The following is a 22,095-nucleotide window of genomic DNA, read 5'->3' on the forward strand; positions in this document are numbered from 1 at the left end:
TTGTATGAGGAGGAGTCGGGATGGAAAAGGTTGGGGGAGAGTGAGGCAGCGACCTCCTGGTGTCTCTTCCCGTACCTCTTCTGTCCCTTCCAGGTGCCCCTCCTCTCCTGAGCTCATCAGTGTTGCGTTTGTGGAGTTTGGGTTGTTGTGGACCACGTGCAGGGCTGGGGCGGGACGGGGGCTGGGCTGGGCTGGGCTGGGCTGGGCTGGGCTGGGCTGGGTGGGGCGAGGCTGGGTGGGGCGAGGCGGGGCGGGATGCGGTGGAGTAAGGGGGTGGGGTGGGATGGAGGGCCCAGGGTCACTGTCGCCGATCCTCCGTCTCTGACCGTGAGAACGCCATCACCACGTCCTCTGCACCTGTAAACCGACAGCAGGAAGTCAGAGAAGTCCGCAGACGCTGACGTCAACCAACACGGACGACAAACCAACATTAAGGAGAATGAAATGTTATTGCTGACTCATCATAGAGGCCAAAATCTGATCATGATCGTTGTTATTAGCTGTTTCTAAACAAAATGACATGCCTAAAACTGTTTGTGGTGAAAGAACATGTGACCCAGAGCGACGGTGTGGCTCACTGACATGTTTTTAATCATTTTTGGACAATAATGGAGCTCTAAGGCACAGAGGAATAAGATATATCAGGCTTTGGACACACGCACAATACTTGTAAGTAGGATGAGTTCATTGTTGGTTTGACTCTGCACATGAGTTTTGTTGACAATAAGAAAAATATAAAATAAATTGCAGCTTTATCCTTAAGTTTCATGTGTCAAAAAGAAAAAATCCAGACATAAGTCACCTTTTGTGTCTATTTAACACACTGATAAGTTAATTAGTTGTGATTTGGACAAATGTAATGTAATGTCACAGAAAAACATATATTTACTTTTATGACTAACAGGAAATGACTCATTTGTTTGACTTAAGTCAATTGTAGGTGTGTACTGTCTAAATGTATGACTACCATGTGAACCATCAACTCACGTTGACGGAAACACACAAAACAGATGATCTGCATTCGTCTATATGTGTCTGCAGTTCCCACCTGGCCACAGGTACTAAAATATGATCAGATTTCAGTTGTTTTTGAGAGAAACTGCTAAACAACAAAATATGCTCATTTGGTCTGAATCATGTATGACTCCAGAAGAGGCAAATCAACTCTAGCTGTGCACACACACAAGGAGACTGTTCAGTGTGATCACAACTACACTGTTCTTAAGTCTACAGTCATCTCAGAGCACAGTTGAATGTTTGTTTGAGTCACCAGATCCCAGTCAGTCTTAAACACGTTTGAGCAACCCACATGTGATCGGATCACCCAAAAATAAATTTTAGTGAAAAGTGTGAGGCGAGCACAGTTTCCTACAGGCCGACAGCTGTGACTATAAAGCCGAGTGGGAATACGCCTCCATGAAAATCCTTTTGGCGCATGCAGGTAAATTTCATCTGTCGCCGTGTTCACCTGTTGTGGAAAGGCACCGCCTGGCGTCGCCGCACCCTGACGAGAGATAGTGTAAACACATCGAGTGGCCCGCTGACAGCAGCATCCTGCTCTGACACGATAACACTCAGATCTGAGACTTCAATACTATTCAATCTCCTCTGCGGTTGCGGCTCAGGCTGTGAGGTGCAAGATTGCTTGTGAGTAAACAATATCAGATTCTAGCTGATGATATAAACCTCACCAAGATGTGGAAAAAAAAACCCAACAATGGGCCCAAAGAAATGAGAGAAATGAAGTTATGATTTCTTTTTATTTCTTTTGTGCTTCTTTCACTTTTACCAAGTTAATGAGGACTACTGATAATTACAGCCTTATCTGGGTTGAGTCAACTAATGGATCCTGCCAGCTACACAATAGGACTTTGTCAGCTGGCTTTTGTTTAACAAGGAATCATTCATTAGTCTGTTGCCAACTGTGATTCATCATGTCGTTTGGGCCTGCCCACACCTGCCCAGACAGTCTTTCTCTGATAAATGAAAATACATTTTCCAATTTATTAAGTTAAATAAAATACATTTTGTGCTTTTATACAACCGCTCCTTTACACAGGCCTGATTATTTGGCAACGACTCGTTTTAATTTGAGCCATTCAGCCTGTAGACCCTCCATAAAAAGAGAGAGAGCGCCAAAACATCTTCTGCGAGATGAAGTAGGGAAGTAAAAACCCCTCTTGCACTGTCATGGTTGGCAGCCTGGTGAAATGCAATTGCTTCTTGGTAATGAAAGTACATTGAGTGTGAGAGAGAGAGAGACCACAAAATGCATAACAGGAACATTTCGAGTCTCCTCCGACTCTTAAATTAAAAAGCGTCTCTTGAAGAAGACGACGGCCAAATGGCAACTAGGTGCGGTGGCCTACAGTGAGCGTGATCGTGTACTGAAATAAATACATCTTGACAAGCTATGATCACATAAATATCATCAACACCAAGCTCCACACCTTTTCAGATGGTCGAGAAGAAAATGGCACCTTGTGCACGTCTGCTATAAAAAGCCTCTCTTCGCCACAGCCCTCGAGTGCTTGTTAGATTTAATTATTGTGGAGATATGAAAGTAGGCCAGAGACTGTGAGCTTCCACATGTATTTGGCACAAAGGGCGGACCCTCCTCACCAGACATCGAAGACCCCTCCAAAAACACAGAATTTTTGTGTTTCATTTGGCTATCTCTACGGGGAGGATAATTAGCATATTTCTGTGCTGCATTTAGGTCGGCGTGAGCTTGGTAAGATGAAGACTTTTGGGGGGGGAGGGCGCCTTTTAATATCAACTTTCAAGTTCCCGTTCCCGTGGGAGCTCATTGGCTCACCAAATGAGGTTATGGTTAAAGAACGAGCCAATAGGCAGAAGCAGCACCAGGAGAGAAACCAGAGACAGAGTGATGAGAAAATATTGGCAGAGACACACTGTTCGACTTTAGTTAATAACATAAATCTCATCTGCTTTGAGACAGCACGTACGGATAATGATGCCTGAACAAGAGACAATTATGTAATACACAATAGCAGCTCGACCTGAATTACACTTCAGCTGAATGGCATTACTGTTCAAGATGATGTTTTGGCGCAGGAACTTGCAATAGCACCCATTTATCACAATGAACGCCAGACTGAATCATTCTATAGTTGTATGAAGGAGTTCATCGTTGTGTGACGGGCAGTTCAGAGGAAGGACATGACAGACGCTGCGCAATTTGAGCCGAATGACCAGCAGAAACACTCTTATAATATATTGAGAGAGCCAAGTGGATGATGGGAAATTGGGAGGCTATATCTGTTTTACTTGACTGACTGAGAGTCATTGTCAGACCTTGCCCTGCCATCATACAATACACACAAACAAGCTGTAACCAACACGTCAAGCCCCTTAAAGCTGTTGCCTAGCGACAGATAAAAATCAGATCGCATCACTGGACGGGAGGCTGCTGCTGATGCTGCCTCTGAGCAAACGGCTTTTAGTTTATTTCAATGCAGCTCTGTGTCCAGCCGTTCTCTGGCCCCTCCCTCCACCGTGCACTGATCCCCTCCTCGCCTCGCACGACGGGGGTAAACAGAGCGGCTCCGGACGGTGGATTACATAAACAGCAGCAACAACGAGCATGCCGTCCGATTTGTGCTCTATAAATACTTTAAGGGGGAATAACTCTCGTTTGTTACAGAAATTGTCTTTACAGGAAAAGTAGAGATCCAAAGGAAAAACTATTTCCACATTAAGTCAGTGTTTTTGTTTTCAAATAAATACTGCAGAGATTGTGAAATGAAATCGGGGTAAACAGAGACGACATCAATAATGCCGTGTCTCAAATTCAAATATGCATCATCACCGTCATTTATAAAGCAAAAATGCCTGACTTCAGCTTCTCAAATGTGAGGGTTTAGTGCTTTTCTATGCTTTATATAATTGTACACTGAATATCTTTAGGTTTTGGACTGTTGGTGAGAAAAACAAGCTGAAGACTTCACTGTGGGCACCTTAACAGATGTTGGGAGGGAAATTTTTTACAATCTTTTGACATTTTATTGACAAAACAATTAATCAATTAATTGAAAAAGAATAAAAAAGGAAAGAAAACAGTAAATAATTAGTTGCAGCCCTGGCTTCATCCTATCAAAGCCAGCCAGAACCACAACATGATTCACCTGAACTGATTCTAATTCACAAAATAAAATAAAGTCTGTCTGCACACTTCTAGGAGTCTGTAAATCACTATTTAGCTGAGAACAGGTAGCCTAAGACGAATATCAAAACAAACAAAGTTCTATTAAAACCTCTCAGGATGAGAAAGCTGTGAAATTAACCCAAAGGGCGTCTGTTTGAAGTTAAAGGCACCAAACTGCGTCCCTCTGGTCCCTCCTGCCTGAATAAGCAGAGAAGCAGCCATATGATGTGCTGCAGTGCTGTTATTAGTCAGAGGAGCAACTGCATTATTCCAGGTCACAATCTGTGCAGGGTCAGCTGAGAGGATAAAGACACGGGACCCCGATCCCACACACACACATGAAAACGACAGCAAGGGCGTGTTAAGAAGCTACACAGCGGGGGGAGTGTGTGTGGTCCAGCTCAACATGTTGACACCAACAAACACAGTAGGTGTACTTTAGACAGTCAGCGCCTTTCACAAGCTAAACTACTAGAGTCTAAATCAAGTATTAAGTCTCTTCTTGGTTTACATTATGGAGGACAGAGCAAAAGGTTAATCTTAATTTCTCCTATCATGACTTCTTGTCTCTTACATCATTATTCTGGACTCACGAGTGTTACAAATGCATTTAAGTTCAGACGTCTGCACCACCCATTAACAAATCGTACCAGAAAGTGTACCAGGTGCTCGGCATCCTCTTGATCACATTCTTCATATATATTATAAATCCATTATAAAATGATCCTGTTTTCCATGCTGTATTTCTATAATTTGTCTTTCTTGTTCTACTCTGTACACACAACATCTGTAGCACATCAGTCCGTCCTGGGTGTGGGATCCCTCCTCTGTTGCTCTTCCTGAGGATTCTTCCATTTTTTTCCTGTTAAAGGGGTTTTTTTTAGGGAGTTTTTCCTCATTTGAATAGAGGGTCTAGTGACAGAGGTTGTTGTATTGCTGTACAGATTGTAAAGCCCCCCTGAGGCAAATTTGTGATTTGTGATATACAAATAAAATGGACGTGACTTGACTACCAATAAGATGGCAATGTCAGTGTTGGTCTTAAACCATGTTATGTAGATTTTTAAAAAAGAGAGAAAAGTAAAAATTAAATAAATTAAATACATAATGTGCAAATAAATGATTTAAGATTCCACAGAGAAAGTCAAACGTGTGCAACAGTTTGTTCTTCACTTCACACTGTGATAACGAGCTTTCAAATTAGGTTAAAGGATGTAGCAAATTATTTTCCCAGTCATTTTTCTCCTCCAAATGGATCCTCTAGAGTTGACATTTTACAAGCCGCATCGAGAAGATAAATTAGTTTATAAGGCAGCAGATTTAGAGAGCAGGTCCAGAACTCAAGATCAGTTTGGTTTCTGTTTCCAAAGAAGCTGAGCTCATTAGAAAGAAAACTGGCTGATTAAGCATATCTGAGTTGGAAACAGTTGACCCAAAACTATCTCTTAACATTTGTCTATACAACCACACACCTTTTGACATATTTGTAATAGAGATGAGAGCATATTTAAAGAGAAAAATCAAGCCTGTGTGTTTCAGTGAAATGAGTCAGGTATACATGCTACCTCATAAATTTAAGTCTCTGGCTCTGATTCATGCTGCAGTGAGGAAGAGGATAAAGTAAGAATCGATACCACTCTGCTCTGACTGAGCCGACAAACAAAGGCGGGTCCTTCCTCTGTGTCACAGGGCTTCACTTGGAAAAGCACGTTTAAGTATTGCGTGATACAGGGATTGTAACACAGACAAAAGGGTACAAGATAGCGAATCGATTGCTTGAGGCTGCTGTAATATCTGCAACAAGCGGCCATATTTCTGTAAGAAGGGACGGGACTGACGGACGGAGATTAGAATATCACACTCTGGCTGTGTAATTAGCACTCCAGCTTGCCTCCAGGCCCCCTAATGACACCTGCTCCAATCTACCGCTGCAGCACGTCGCAACAACACCAAAGCCCACAGGGAAGCTTAGCTTTCCTGGGACAACTGAGATTGCTATGGCAACCCCATCCATGTCTCTCCTCTTTTGTTGAGGCCCCTCAGCCGTCCTACTGGATCTGGGAGGAGTAAACTTTCTCTGTCAAATCAGACAGAATAACAATTCCTGAGATTGCCGGCTTTATGTGTGGCTCTGACAAACTGTATTGTTTAAAACGACATGATGTCAGTTATAGGAAGCTGTGAATTAGACGGCTGAAGGAAGAAGAATAACAGCCTGATTATTAAGACAAAACTCTTCTTCCCTCAAATATACTGTGACTACTGTGCCACAGCAAAGTCTCTGTAGCATAAGTAACACAGTTATTATTCAGCATTACCCAAAAAGGAGCAAATTACACTGAAACAGAGCCCCTTAAAAACCCAGCGCCTTGTTTAATGAGTTCAGATTTCATTTCCAATCAGGACAAGTATTTAAACATAGCATTCAAAGTCTTGCTCCTCTAGAATTCAGTCACATCAAGGTATTCACAAAAAGAGAGCTCAATGAAAAAAAATCATTCTCAGCCTTTGGCAGAGAATTCCTCTTTGGCCTGATTAAAATTGCAAAACAAAATTCTGTATTTGCATGTATGGTAATCAGCCAATTAAAACTAAAAATGCAAATTCAGTGACCCATAGACTTAAAAGAAATATGAGTAGCAACCCCCGAGTTGCTTTTATCTTGTTTCTTACAAGGAAGAAAGCAGAATAACATTTGACAGCTAAGTAGAGTCTGAGGGAATCGTTCAGGGTTTCGGCAACGTTTCCAATCAGTCTGATCAGATGATGATGAAGAACGACAACATTTCTGGATAGATTCCACTGCAATACTTAAAAATGTGTTTTCTTATCAGAATATGCTAAGCCAACAACAGCAATGATGTTATCCATTTGTCAAATTAGCTTCTGTGTCTTCTCTCACCTACTCTCCTATTTAACATTTCCTGAATACAGCTCGGCCTTGACTTGGAGCAATCAATACCCAAGTGTGTCACCACTACGCCATCGTGCCCTCAGCGCCCTCTGAGCATGCCGCCACTCAATCGATGAGGCTGTGTCTGACACGTGACACTATCTCTCCGTGCTGGGACCCCTTGAGGACGCTGCTATCAGGGCGTCCTGCGTCAGCATGTTCAAACCATCACGCTTCTGTGCCTGGACGGGTTTAGTTTCATACTCAAGAGGGACAAATCCTTTTGGCCGGGGCTCATCTGACCTCTGTGGGTGTCTCCAGTGAAAACATTGTTCCAATTTAGCTGAATTTAACAATGTATATTATTGATGACAAAAGATTCTATAAACCTTTAAAGATGCAGAGTCATCCACTCTACATTATTACTCCCTGAAACAGCCAGCTGAGTAGCCAAGATAGAAAATGATGCTCCTTTTACTACAGCTGTTACCAAATCAATATTACACTATTTCCATCATACGCATGAGCAGGAGAGGAGGTGAGCTTTTGAAAATGCTGTAAAGGGAGATTTGTACGCAAAAAAAGCCAAAAAAACAGGTGGATTTAGTGTTGACTGCTAGACGTTTTCAAACCTTAAGAACTATTTTAACCTAACAGAAATCTCATAATCTCACAACTTGAATATATTTGCTTAAGCTGTCCGCTACAGAGATTGATCAGAAAGGCCTGAGTGTGGAGGTGGAACTGAGGTGAGCAGACACAGACAAACAACCGTTGCCTGAAAAACTGCTGGCTGGTCACAGAAGGTGTCCGTCTGGCTGGACAGTCAGTACTGCTGCTGCATACAGCAGAACGAGGGGAAAGGTCTACTGTCATTGTAATGAAGTACGAACAGGGTGAACCACAGAGCACAACCTGATCTATCTCAACATTAACACCCCCTCTGGCATAGACCTTGAAAATTAAATAATTAAGTACAATTAACACATTGAAATTCACCCGTTAACACTTTTCCCCCAAAATTTCTGTGCAGCATTCGCACAGTTATTTACATTTTATTTATTGACTTTGATCAAATAGTTTGCTTTGTACTATTTCATGTCAGTAATCTGTTGTTTGAAGCCTGTGCTTATGTGAAAATACATTTTAAGAAGGACAGTGAGTGCAAGTTGCTAGGCAATAAAATGTTTCCTTTCATCTATTTTTTACCCTATTACCAAGTCTAAATGAGATCAAATAGAGGACTTCCCTCTTCATGTAACTGAACCTCTTCACACTACCTCAAAGGATCCCGAATGTGCTGATGCCTACAAACTACTGTCCTTCAGCGCTGGGCTGAATATTTAAAAGTGATTAACTCCCAGCTATCTCCACGATGCCTAATCACAGTACTTTAGATAAGATGCAGACCACAAATTATTTATTAGTGCACCGTGGAGGTGGCAGGCTGCCAAATGACACTAAACGCGTCTGTTTTTGTGATGTATAATGCATACTCGGAGCACCTTTCACCAGTCATCTTCGTTCATATTTAATGAGGCTCTTCCTCACAGTATTGACACAGCACAGAGATTGAGTTCTGTATCTTCTAAAGGGCATGAAGAAACAGAATGAGGGCACGCAGCAGAAACTAACATCTAGTCTGTAGTTGTTTAACCAGATAGAAAATGAATGACTCAAGAAAATCTGTGCTGATCTCACATTCGGGTGCTTCTGATACCATCTTTCCTATCTGATGCAATACTTTATGTTGTGCCGTTTGATGAAGAAATCCATTGTAATAATGAGATCTACACTGTCCATGATGCAACGACCCGGATTTTAGACTGTTAATGATGCGTCCCATACTGCAGAACAAGGCTGAACTTAACAGAAATATGATGATGCATTGTAATATCCTGCAGGTTAAAACAAAGATACTAAAAACACCAGAGCAGGAGAAAAACACAAAGTCATTGCACTTTTTACTCGCCTCCTTAATACCTTCTGTAATCATAAACCTAATCCTTCTCCTGCACGGAAAATCACATATTCATCAATCCAAACAACACCTTTGTTTCCTCGCAGAGCAAGGACACAGACAAGGAGACATAACAACTCACTGTAGGTAAAGTGTCGCAGGCAATTTTCTCAACTTTAAGCCCCCCTGAGGGTCCAATATCATGAGGGACTAAGCAAAGCCTGAGCAGTGCTATGACAGGGGGGCTCCTATCTGACAGACATGTTTGGAGTGAGCCTGGAAAGCAGCTGATAAGTGTATTAACAAAAAAAAAAAAAAAAAATCAAGAACAGCAACTATTTTTCAGGTAACTGCAGTGCTTCTGCATATTCACCATTATGTTTAATCTAGCACCATCTTGTGGTGTAAAAATATGAAAATTGTGGTGGAAGAAAAAGAAAGCTCAAAGGCCCCCTCTAGTGGCCTGAAGAAGCATCACGGTCATATTACTGGGCAAACTGAGTCTTAACAACACGCATGAACAGCGATTTGCTTTATCATGTAAACACCACAATGTCTGAAGTCATACGTGTGTTAAGCGCACTATCTAGGCCACTTGTGAGAAGCAGCAGTGAAACTAGTGACACACTCATGCTGAGGATGAATCACTCTGTTCCAGTCAGCCACACTGTTTGCTGTATGAGTAATTTCAGTGCTGGTGGGCTGCTGAGTCGGCCTCAATGCACAGTCAGGGAATCCGTTAGGCCTGCTGGGGCACGGGCTCTAGAGGAGTGATGTGTGCGGAGGGATTTTCCCTTGTTTTCAATGTCGGTACAGTAGCACTTCTGCGATGTGTAAGGGTGGTGTTTGTGGTTTAATGTTGTTCTAAAAGTATTTTCGTATTAAAACCACTGACACAAACACTCTCTACCCTTACACCTTCAAAAAACAAAATATTGAAACTAGAGCTAAAACAACATATATTAAATATGTATTTTTTTAAAAACTACAAGTATTGACTGTAGTTACTTTTTACTGTAGTCAGTAAAAGGTAACTAAATCACTTCTAAATCACACAAGTCAGAACTATTTTCAGCTAAAAACATGACAAATTCCTAACTGGAAGAGTGTTGATCTCTGCCAGGTGTGTCTGGGGGCATGTGGGTGGGGAACAGGAAGTGCGGGCAGGTGGTGTACAGCATGTACGCATGAGAGTAGAATAGAATTTAATTTATTTTGGTCTCCAAAGTCATATCCACATAAAAAAAGAGTGATACTTTAAATTCCTGCAGTCTGAAAAAGATGTAGTCTGAAGCTACAGCTTATAACGTCTACCACTGTATCGACACCTCATGTTTAACCTCAAAGGTAGTATCAAACAACTGCATAGAGTAGTGGGATGGATGGGAGACAATGTGCAGGTTACATTATCAAGGTGTAACCAGAGTAGACGGGCTTCATGGCGTGTTTATAGCGTCAGAACTGTGGAGGGAGTGATGACTGTAGGTTTTTCTGCTGAGTGAAACCAGCGGGGGGAATAAGAACGAGAAGGTGATTTGAATACAGGCGAAGTCGATATACAGCAAAATATGTTTGTGTGTTTGTGTGTGTGTGTGTGTGTGTGTGTGTGTGTGTGTGTGTGTGTGTGTGTGTGTGTGTGTGTGTGTGTGTGTGTGTGTGTGTGTGTGTGACAGCCTTACCCTGGTCTATGTTGTGCTGTGGTAGCTGGCTCATCTGACTGTGGACCACACCTGCGTAATTCCGGAGAAAAGCTTCTTCACTCGGCGTGAGCTAGAGACGGGTGAAAAAGTGATGTTAAGAACAAAACCTGAATTCATCTTGAAGGAGAAGTTCTCTAAACTAAATTTCAAACAAAATAACACTTTTAAGAATTAGTTTCTTACTTTCATTCAACAGCTCTCAGTTTGTGTCCTGGTATAAGACTTTCTCTTAAATCATTTTAGGGTCAAAGGCATATTTGACTCTGAACCTGCTAACTATCTAGTAAGTGAAAGTTAGCCTACAGTTGTTTCAAGAGTGGAGGTTAAGGTTAGACATTTCATAATGACTCTTGGTTATCAGACAAATGTTTTGACTTTGTGGTTTAGTTTTGGGAAGCACTTGTTCATCACTTGGAAACCTAGACTGAAATGTGTAAAAATACAATTTACTTTATATTATTAAATATAAGAAATACATTATTTTTATAAATGGATAGACAATAGTGACTGGGTTGATAATGATGGTGGCAATCATTAATGGTGAATGATTTTTGACTTTAATTATATCCAAAGTAAAGCACATATTCAAACTTCTGTACACAGCGACTGAGGATTCACAGCATCAAAGTTACACATCAGATGATGTTGGGCGATGATGTCCCGTGTCAGGGTTCTCATTTTAGCCTGTGACTAAATCAATTTCGTCGCCTAAAATGACCATAGCAAACTGGTTTTATCAGCTGTGTCTAATTAAGAGTGTTGCTCAAATCACAAAAGGAAACTCATCTGTTGTCTGGTTAGTGTGCTGTCTGCATGCCAGGACCAGAGTGCAGACTGTGTCTGACTGTACTATTCAAACAAAAAACAACATCTATGTTCACTTCCTCCACACTGTCATGTGTCAAGTGGCATTTAGATAAAACTTCAGTCAGTACCTGAGCTGAAGAGAAAACATGTCATGAGCTGTTATCCGTTCTTCTGATGCAACAAACAAATTCAGCTGGAAACTGAATCTCATAACAAATATTTATCTAAAAATGACAGGTGTATCTGAAGGAAAGTGGAACCTAAAGGGACAACAGGGGGACTTTGTCCTAGATAACTTCAAAAAAATTAGGAATACAGTCAATTTTACTTTCAGTCTGTCCTAAGTAATCACCTCTCCGCCAAAATAGACATGTGCTTCTCTACATTAAAGAATAAAAATCTTGGAAGGGGAGCTGCGGATGTTTGCTGCTTCGACTACATTTGTTCATAGCAGCATCTCCTGCTTCTGTTAGATGCAGTACACAAACATTTTGACATGGTAAAGATAATTTCTAGTGTTGACGGCAAAGTTTCATAGGTTTCAGGATGACATCATTGTGTGCATGAGCAGGACAATATACAGTGCTAAAAATCATCATCTGAAAAATGTCAATACCCGAGGTAAAATGTCACATGATGGTAGTATGTTCTAATAAAGACCCTGTACGTACATTTGATCCCATTTTCTTTAGCATGAGCAGGACCCGCACTTTCTGTTGGATGTACATGTCTTCAGGAGACTTCCCCGGGGCCTCCTCGCGGTTCATCCCCCCTGCTCCTGTGGCTCTGCGTACACAAACAAATCCACGTTACACAAGACCTGTGAAAAATCGCAGCTATACAAACACATTCACAGGATTGTTTCTGCCACATAATCTGAATGCTGTTAAGTTGATAGTGTGATACTCCACTTAAAAATCTTCCACTCAACACTCAACCCTGCAGGCCTGAAAAGTTTTAACCAGCTAGATAAACAGTGATTTTTACCTGTTTTCTCCTGTTTCCTTTGTGTTTTGTGTTATTCTACAGTATTAACTATTAATTCTGCATTGAATAAAGCTTTTCAGACAGAACATCTGCATTGATAACAACTGTAGAAGTCATAATAACCTTGGCAGTGTTTTCAAATGTTTCTAATCTGACTTCTCAGATGGACAGCATTAGACTGGAACTAGATGTTTTACAGAAATAGAGACTCACGTATATGTGATAAGCACTTATAGTATAAACAGTGATGGTATTAGAAGTAGGGGGCCGTGTCTCGGTGCAGTCACGGTGCAGGTTGGGCGTTTCGCAGCTTGAATGGCTGTCAAACTCATTAATATTGCATGTTAGTTTTCACACAGATCTCGCCCCTGCCTGCTCCTTCCATCTCTAACTCTCCGTCTAACTAATGACCTATTTTCACTGTCAGTCTGCAGAGATGCAAAATATAGGCAAAGGGGGAGGGAAAAGAAGGCGATAAAAGGAGCTGCCAAAGCTAATGCGGACGACAGAAAAGGGATAGGTTCCGCTGCGATAGCACGCACGCACACACACACACATCAAGGTCGTCTGCTGTCCCATTAGATCTCTATGCGCAAATAAGACGGAGGCATACAGCGCGGCTTAATATCCAGCCTAGATTTGCTAATTGAAAAAGCTACATGTGCAGAAGAAATAATTCACAGAAAAGAGCAAAATAAATCTTTAAACAGATAAATCTTGTGAAAAAAATTATGATTTAATGGAGAGAATATCAGTATGCAAGTCAGGATTTGTTCCCCTCCAAGAATCTTTCATAAAAAGCCTATGGGAGCCACAGTGACTATGATAGTTCTGGCAATTTATTTTGGCCTCTTATCTATACAAAGGACCACTAATGCATGTTGACAGGCTGTTTGATGTGGGGTTATATTTAATTGAGGAGCTGGCTCGCCATCCCCCCTTCCCAGAGCCCAGGGGTGGGGGTGGGTGGGGGGGATGAATGGGGCACCATTGGCCATTGGCTAGCTTTTGGGTGCCACTGTGAGCGTGTGGATTTACCCAGATCAGAGCAGCTGGAGACCATGCTTCTAGCTATAGTCTTTATAATTATAGCAACCTTTGGTGGCTGTTTACTGCGAACGACTAGGACTTGACTTTGCTTTCTTGTCTGTTTTCAGCCACACAAAGTGGTAGCGGGACACATGAGTTGAATGCATTAGTTATACACTTCAACCTGAGCGTCACCCGTACTTTAATTGGAGACTCAAAGCAAGACAGACATGAAAAAAAAAAACGGAGTGAGCTTGCCAGTGTCAGTTCAGTGGCTCAGTACACCTTCGGGGATTGGAGGTGGTGCTGGTGTGTGAATGTGTTTGGGTGGGGGTAGCGAGGATGTTGGTAGAGGGTGTATGGAGGGGAGGGGGGGGGGGGGGGGGGGGGTTAGTGTCTCAGATCAGCAGCAGTGACACGTTTGATCACGTCTCCGAGCTCCTCGCTTCAGACAAATGGGAGAGCTAAGACTCCAGGCAGAGAGATTTTCCAAGCGTGACGACATACAGTATGAAGCATGACAGAAACTCAGAGGCACCGATCTGCTTGTCTCAGACGCACACTGGGAGTAAAACAGTCGCTGCATACGAGTAGGTAAAGACTAGAGGATGAAGAAGAGGATTACTCTACTTGCCAAAAGGTGTTAGAAAGGAAAGATTATACAACAAAGATTTATTAATATTCAGGCGTATTTTGAGACTTGACAACTTCACTATTTTCATGTCTGCTACTGCTGGGACAAAAGGCCATTATATCCCACATTCATCATCTGTATAAATAGGACTACTGCTTTCATGACTGAGGCATTTGTGATCCTCTGATCTTTGCTTTTGAAGTTTGAAAACTGGCCATATTTAGTACCATCTCTGCCCAGGCTCCCGACTGTTTTGTGGGTTGCAATTTGTGTTTCTACCGGCAAAAATAATGATTTTATCTTATCCCACTTTCACAGTGATATCTGGTGTAAGAAGAACAAACACAGTGCACAAAGTCCCAAAGGGAAAATCCCTGTAGGAAGAAGAAACAACCTGGAATTTAATAATGAGGATGATCAGTGATGTTCTTCCATTGTCGTGATATGTTTGTGAGTCACTTAAAAAAAAAAAAAGAGGAAAGGAAAAGGAGTCAGCTCCATCTCTCTGTGGATTTCACCTGTTCTTCAGGTTGGAGGGGGCAGAGATGACTATTTTGGGCAGGAGCAGCGGAGAACAGCTATAAATCTGGAAATATTACTGTTCTAGCTGACAACATGTACACAACAGTGATTAACATTGTGCATGTGATTATGTAACATGTTTTTTCATCCATACAATTCTGCTGAACAAACTAGCTTTACAGCCATATTTATATTTCCAACAATACTCCAGATGGTACTTCAGTGCCTGTCGTCCAACGCCTCACTGCCGCAGACTTAACCTCAAAAGAATGCTCTCCTACCTGTGTTTCACTGTTGTATTACAACATTTTAAGTCCAGCTGAAGATGATTTTAAAGCTAAAAATCAGTGTCCAAACAGTTGGGTCTATTGTTGGTAGTTAGTTAGGTGGACAAAGACCTGTATCTTAGAATATTTGGCTTCTTTAATATTATTTTTTGGCATTTTTGCCTTTATTTGACAGCCGAAGGTGCAGAGAGACAGGAAACAGGGGCAGAGAGAAGGGCACAATGCCACAAAGGTCTGCGGCTGGAATCAAACTGCTGACACGTGTCCTAACCTGCAGTCCACGCGCCCCATATTTAACCATTTCAATCCTGCAGCTAATGCTTACCATTGATTAATCTCTTGATTACATAAATTCACCTTTTGTGAAAAATAAAAATTAAATATGGAAAAGGTGATATCACAATTTGCCAGAGGCCAAAGTGAAGTTCAAATTGCATTTTTTGTCTAAGCAACCTAGATTAATTTATAAAAATATTTTACTTAAGAAATAACTTAAATAATAAAATGAACACAACTATTGTTTATTAATTTTCTATTTGACCCATCACTTAAGCAAGTGAGTAGTCATATTGCATTTGTATTACAGAAAATGCAGACTGACCAATAGATACGTTGCAAGAGAATGACATGATTTTTCTGTAATGCGTCTCCTAATATTGTTCTGATAAAACTCTTCTGGGACGACATAAAACACAAACTGTTCTATTTATAAAGGACCAGCGTCTGAATTAAAATGTTGCCACTTCAGCGAACGACAACGTCTATGGACGCCACTCCTTGACAGTTTACACCTAACTTTTTCTGTGCGATATTTGTATGATCTGACACATCAGGGAATTGTTGGCATTTTCATGTTTGTATCATTTTTACACAAGAAGACAGTTTTAAAAAAAACATCTATTCTTATAAAATGATTGCGGAGATAAAAGATGTCTCTGAATGCAGCTGTAAAGACAAAAATTAGAAGTGACAAACCTGTGCTAAAAATCTATAAATAGTGTTTTAGAAGAAACTTAGTGTTTTGGAAAGCTATGTGTAGCCTACAAGGGTTATTCAAGCTTCTTCTGATATACACTCACTTCTGTGTATGTCTTAAATCGTTTAGAGGGTCACAATAAGGATCCTGTCAAACTCCTTTGTGTGTGCCCGATGTGAGGTTCTAGAGGTGGGCTGGCTCAACGCTAATCCCTCGAGGGATGCTCAGCCAGCCTCAGACACATGCAGCTAATATTCCAGACGTAATCAAAGGCTTTCTTTAACGCTGATCTGGGCCTAATCCCCCCTCTCTGCCCGTGGTGGGCTCTTGTCAGTGTTGTGATGTTGGGCTGAGCCCCTCTGGGTAACCCAGCAAAACCTCAGTATTACTGAGACTGAACTGAGAAAGCTGACAGAAAGAAACAAACAAAAAAAATCAACACAAGGGCCAGATTTAAATCTTGTATCTGTACACACAGTAGTGGTGGTGAGACCCATAATAGATTAGAAATATACTGCAATACTCCTGCAATACTGGGGCTTACGTTTACCTTTAATACATGCATTTTAACAGTTCTACTTTATGGTATTTATGCCTTCAGCGGTATGCCAAGTTTTTAAAATAAGCTTGAAAATGTGTACCAACATTTGATGCGTACTGTTTCTCAGTTGTGTACATATGAATTCTGGCTATCTAACAATTTTAGTAGTACTTTTTTATCGTTTATCACTTGCTACATAGTCTAGGAGATGTCTGCACACAATTTAATAATTTGTTCTCTCAGATTAATAATTTATGCGCATAAAGTACTTGCTTGCTGCTATGAATTTAACAATTTGTGCACACAAATTACTAAATCGTGTTCTCAATTTATTATAAAATTGTATTTTTTTTGCCTCCTCTCTCCCCCTCTTGTGGAGGGCATAATACACTTTTGATGCGGTGCTTCCAGTCAACCTGAAGTTTTATAAACTGGATGACATCCACACTGTCATAGAAGTTTTTACTATGAAACAGTCGGTTATCCTGAAAAGTACTTTTGTGGGATCTCAAAGATTACACAACATTGTGTTTAACAGCCAAATACTGAAGAATATACATGTCAAAGATTTAATTAAAATAAATAAACAGAGAGTGTGAAGGATATAAACAAGACCAGAATAATGGTACTGAGGTGATAAGTTGCTAAATGCTAAATTGAGAGCACAAATTATGATTTTTTTTCTCCATGACACCTCCTGGGCTCCCTAATTTACAGATATGATGAATGGATGATCCATGATGTATGACAAGAAGATACGTGGCAAGATGGCTGTCTTGTCACATATCTTGTATCAGTGAATGTCCTGTATATCAATCTTAAATTACCCTTCTAACACATGACATGAAACTGAATATCTGCTACTGCTATAAAAGATAATAAAAATAATAAATGTACGCAAAATCAGAAAAAAAATGCATTTGTTCAATGCGATGAACTGTTTTCAAGTGTTTGCTTTACATCATATGAAACTTCAAATATTAGTTTTTAATCAAATGAAGTGAGAACTTTCTCTTTGATCACTTTTGGGGCACTGATGAATGAAATATAACCATCAAATGTTCAATCAAAAAAAAAAAAACTGTTGTTGTGACTTCAGCATCTACTGCAGGTACTAAAAAAAAAAAAAAATACAGCTCCTGCAAATGAGATTATGCTCCATTTTAAAGTACACACTCGCTGCATGACAGCCACTGCCACCGGGGTGCAACATTTCTAAAACACATCACAGATTCAGTTATGCTGTCTTAAAAATAGTGACAAGCCTACTCATTGCATGGCATCTGCATTTTGGATTTCTTGTGTGTGTTAGTGTCCATCAATGTCTCTGAGAAACCAAAACACAAAGAAGACTTCATTTCAACACTGTGACCAGGCCACACGGAGCAACAGGGGTCTGCTGCCAGGAATTACAGTATGCAATATGATAGTCCCTCACATTTGCTGAGGATCATGAAGGGCAGAGGCTGCCACAGTGCACCGACCCGGTCACACATGGCCCGGTCCAGCTTGTTGTTGGCTCTGGAATCGGCTGCTCACATGATGCACAGCGTCTGATTGTTTTACAAATCAAATTCCTCCAGCCAGCAGAAAAACTGGGGAAACAAGCCTCGGAGTTGACTCACAAACTGTGAGTTGAGTTTCGCTTCGCACAAAAGTCTGTAAAAACTTGAACTCTACAAGACCCTGAAAGGTCAATAATCTCCGCACACAGGAAAAACTGAGAAGGAGAAATAACTCGAATTCAATCACGAGCTGCTCTAACATCCCAAGCAAATGTGTGAGAAACCTAAGTAGGCTACGAGCCTGGTGTGGCTGCCAGCTGAGCTGCCAACAACCTGGCCTGGTTCTGGAGAGCAGCTGTGTCACTGCAGGTACAAACATGCATGTAACAAAACCTATAAAAACAACTAGGAGTCATACTGAAATTAGGACAGAACAATATTCTCATTTATTTTCATACTGTGATACAAATTATGTTCTAAAAATGATCAAATTTGTTCTGAGATTTTATAAATGATATTTTGTTTCACAAATTCGGCGCTCTTGGCGGCACACCAAAACACTGCAGAGTGTGACTTTTTGAGTAATACTGTCACACAGTATAAGGATATACAATTAATTGAGCTGCAACCAAAGATCATTTTTATTCCAATTACTCTAAAAAAAATGTGTTTTGATCAATTAATTGATTGTTTACTCTATAAAATGTTACAGGTCCTCAGAGCACATGTTGAAGTCTTCAAATTGCATGTTTTGTCTAACCAACAGACCAAAACCCAAATATAATCAATTCACATTGAAATAAAACTGAGAAAAAAAGTAAATACTTACATTTTAGAAGCTGAAAGTCGAGAATGTTTGGCAGTTTTTCATGTTATACAATTTTTTGATTATCAAAATTGTTGAAAATGAATTTCTGATTATTTTGATATTGATCACAGTCCTACTGCCCAACAAGAACACAGCGTATACACATTCAAACCTGCACTAAACATTAGAAAAACCAGTTTACAAGCCATACATCCAGCAGACTGACTACCTTTGGGTTGGGGCAATGTGGGGTCCTGATACAGCGTGAGCCAGACGAGCAGACACTGCAGGCCAGGAAGGCTCTGGCTTGGACTTACTGGATGTCTGCATGCTGCCTTTGTGTGAAGCCATCTCCTCACATGTACAGTGCCCACAACAATGGCTACAGTATTTGGGGACAATGGTGATGAACTGGATTGTGAAAACATGATTGATAAGTAGGTCATGTCTTGTTGTCACCACGTGAGGCATGAACTCAAACAATCCTGCTCAACTGTACAGGCTTAGTTCATAGCTGGGGATCTGGGTGTGCTTAACTGTCCTTTGCAACTTAGATTAAAGCTATGACCCTACAAGTCAGTCACACTAGGCAATCCATGACAATTTAACATATATATATAGCATATATACCCAGCGCTAATACTTGTGACTGACTTATTGTTCGCCTGATGGTTCAGAAACCTTTTTTAAACAATTTGGTTCCTATTAGGGGGGGAAAGTACACTTGTACCACTAAAATAACAGACCAACACAATTGATTGTGCGATTATGAATTAAATTACTAATAACTATTTCTCAGTTTATTGTTGAACAATTTCAGGCAACTTGAGATTGCAGATGTTTCAGTGATGTCTAATTTGTTATAACTGAATTGTTCACAGACCATGCTTCGCAACTCATAATTAAATCTGGTCTATGATCTCACAACATCTTTGCTCACTCCTCAGGGTCTCTCGAAGGAATTGAAACAGAAGCTGCTGCCTTAAGCTGGTCCCCTGAGGGTGCGGCTGCAAGATTTCAAAAGCGCCAACGTCAAGGCAGGGCATAAAATTCTGATTTGCGAATCGTTATATGATCTATGTGCTTGAAACAATGCAATGCAATGCAAATGTCGGGATACCATGCGCAACAGACAAAGATGTGTGGATATATATCTGATATCTTACATAAAATACGACTGGCAAATGAGAAACTCTGCAATCTAGGTTGCGCTGAAAAGATGGCTATGTTAAAATGACTTTGTGATACTCTGGATGCCTCTGCCTCTGACTAGGCCACGAAAGGATGCATGCAACTCTAGAGTCATAGTGTCAATGGTTAAATGCTGACAGGCTGACAAGTGCTTGTGCCAAAACGCAGAGCAAGAGGCTGTGAGATGAACCAGGCCTCCCTCACAAACTCCGCTCGCAGGCAGCTGATGAGGTCCCCTCGGGGCTCGAGGGGGTCGAGCAGCCGCTGAAGAGCACCTGCCCTGACTGTGAGGAGGCGAGGAGAGGAGGGAGGGGGAATGTGCAAACTAAGGCAGGCTTGACATACTGTGGGTACATGACCAAGTCTGCTAGTTGCCAGGAGGGCTCAGAGCACTTGCCTGTGGCCAAAGCCTTGACACCCTCTGGCTGCAGCACTCATCAATGCCCTGCTGCCGGCAGGGTGCCAGCTTCACCACTCAAACGGTTGTCAGCTATCTGACATGTGGAGAAAGCAGACACTGTAAGGCAGGGTGGCACAATGCATCCATGGGTGGCACGGTCCAGAAATAGAAAACTGATGAAGGAGTTATGCGAAAAGCAGACTTGAGCATGAAAACCAAATTTGAAAGAAGGTGACCACATGTACAGCAGCATTATTAAATGTTCTCTCAGCATTATACACAGGTAGTGGTGAGTGAGACAAATGGGTCTGTAATTCATATTAACACGTAGGTTTGCATCATGTGCAGTTTTAATGTCGTTATTTACAATATTGTTAAAATCTTCGTCGGTGCCAGCGAGGATCTGCTTAACGGTTACTAACGTTAGCTGAGCTTGATTGGTTTTGACTGTAAGTTATTCACCGTTTTCGGGTAGTTTTCTTTACAGATATACTCTCAAAGGAAAAAAAATAATCAGCAAATAAAAATGCCTGAACGTCAAACGTGGCGAGCTGAAACAAAAAAAGCGTTGGTTTTGTACGTGATGGACACACATGACTGTGAAAGGCTTCTTGTTATCATGTTGCGGGACGCAGACTGTTCAAACTGTAGCAGCGCTCTTGCTAGCAAGCAGCAAGCCTTCAACGCATTTTCGATGTGGCTTTTAAGCAAATATCCGTCGTGGAAAAAAATGTATGGAGAGTGTTCTCAATGTCTTACGAGTCGCCTTCGTTTTAACCTCGCCAAACATTTCATTAAGTCTCCATTAAATCCGCGCTACCCTAGGTAAAGCAGTCAATGCTAACCAGCCGAAGCTAGCTCGCTAGCATGCCCGAGACAAAAGCCTGAATGAAGTTCCTATGGGTGCAAACACCATCCAGGTACCGCTGCTCTGCCAGAAGTGCCGGGATTCAAACACAAGTATCGTTTCTAAAAAAAACCCTGACAATGTGCGACCCGTTAAGAAAAGCGGTTATTTATGAGCTTACCCCTCCTGGTCCAGCTTTTCTTTCTTCTGTGCTCTGTTTGAATGGTGTGTTGTTGTAGGAGGGCGTCCTGTTCCGGGGTCACATCCCTCCAGTCGGCTGAGCTCCGGAGAAGTGGCTCAACACAGCAGCAGCCAGAGTCCTGCTGCTTGTTCAGTACCGCTACTGGCCATCGGGGGCGACATCCGCACACCCAAAACACAGTACACGGCCTCCAGTATCCATCATCAAATGATTATATTATGATATTAATGTCATTATCTGGGGACACACTTCAGAAAACACAGAGGCCTTGCTGATATGAATTGTACTTTCTTCTCTGAACTGGTTCACTGTGAATTGAGTCATTAATTGTGGAAGGTTTATGTCCATGGGGAGAAATATTACAATTCTTACAGGAACTTAATTGGTTGCAAGTCAGATTTTCTTCTGTAAATTGATGTGATCTATTTTTTTTTCACGTTACAGCTGCACATATGCAGACTCTCTGAATACATTGCAAGGAAAGCATTACCTACGTACACTGAAATTAGATTTTTTTTAATATGCATGTACTGTAAAGCCTACACCGATGCTGTTTCTCATTCTCATAATAGGAAAAGTGATCAAAACGTAATAATTTGCATATTTGTTCACATGTAGTTGTCTGTATCGCCATCTTA

The 22,095-nt window shown here is 41.3% G+C and overlaps 1 protein-coding gene across 1 annotated transcript; it reads right to left on the reverse strand.

Annotated features, from left to right (window-relative positions):
• Nucleotides 1-240: 240 nt before the first annotated feature.
• ctnnbip1 (catenin, beta interacting protein 1) lies at nucleotides 241-21,631 on the reverse strand. Its single transcript, XM_044351845.1, has 4 exons — nucleotides 21,437-21,631; nucleotides 12,200-12,314; nucleotides 10,701-10,791; nucleotides 241-357 (listed from the first exon to the last, which is right to left on the reverse strand). The coding sequence occupies exons 2-4, from the start codon at nucleotides 12,293-12,295 to the stop codon at nucleotides 299-301; spliced, it is 246 nt and encodes an 81-aa protein (XP_044207780.1). The 5' UTR covers nucleotides 12,296-12,314; nucleotides 21,437-21,631; the 3' UTR covers nucleotides 241-298.
• Between the last annotated feature and the right edge of the window lie 464 nt (nucleotides 21,632-22,095).

This window comes from Thunnus albacares, chromosome 5 (genome assembly GCF_914725855.1).
Source record: "Thunnus albacares chromosome 5, fThuAlb1.1, whole genome shotgun sequence".
Classification (NCBI taxonomy): Eukaryota; Metazoa; Chordata; class Actinopteri; order Scombriformes; family Scombridae; genus Thunnus; species Thunnus albacares.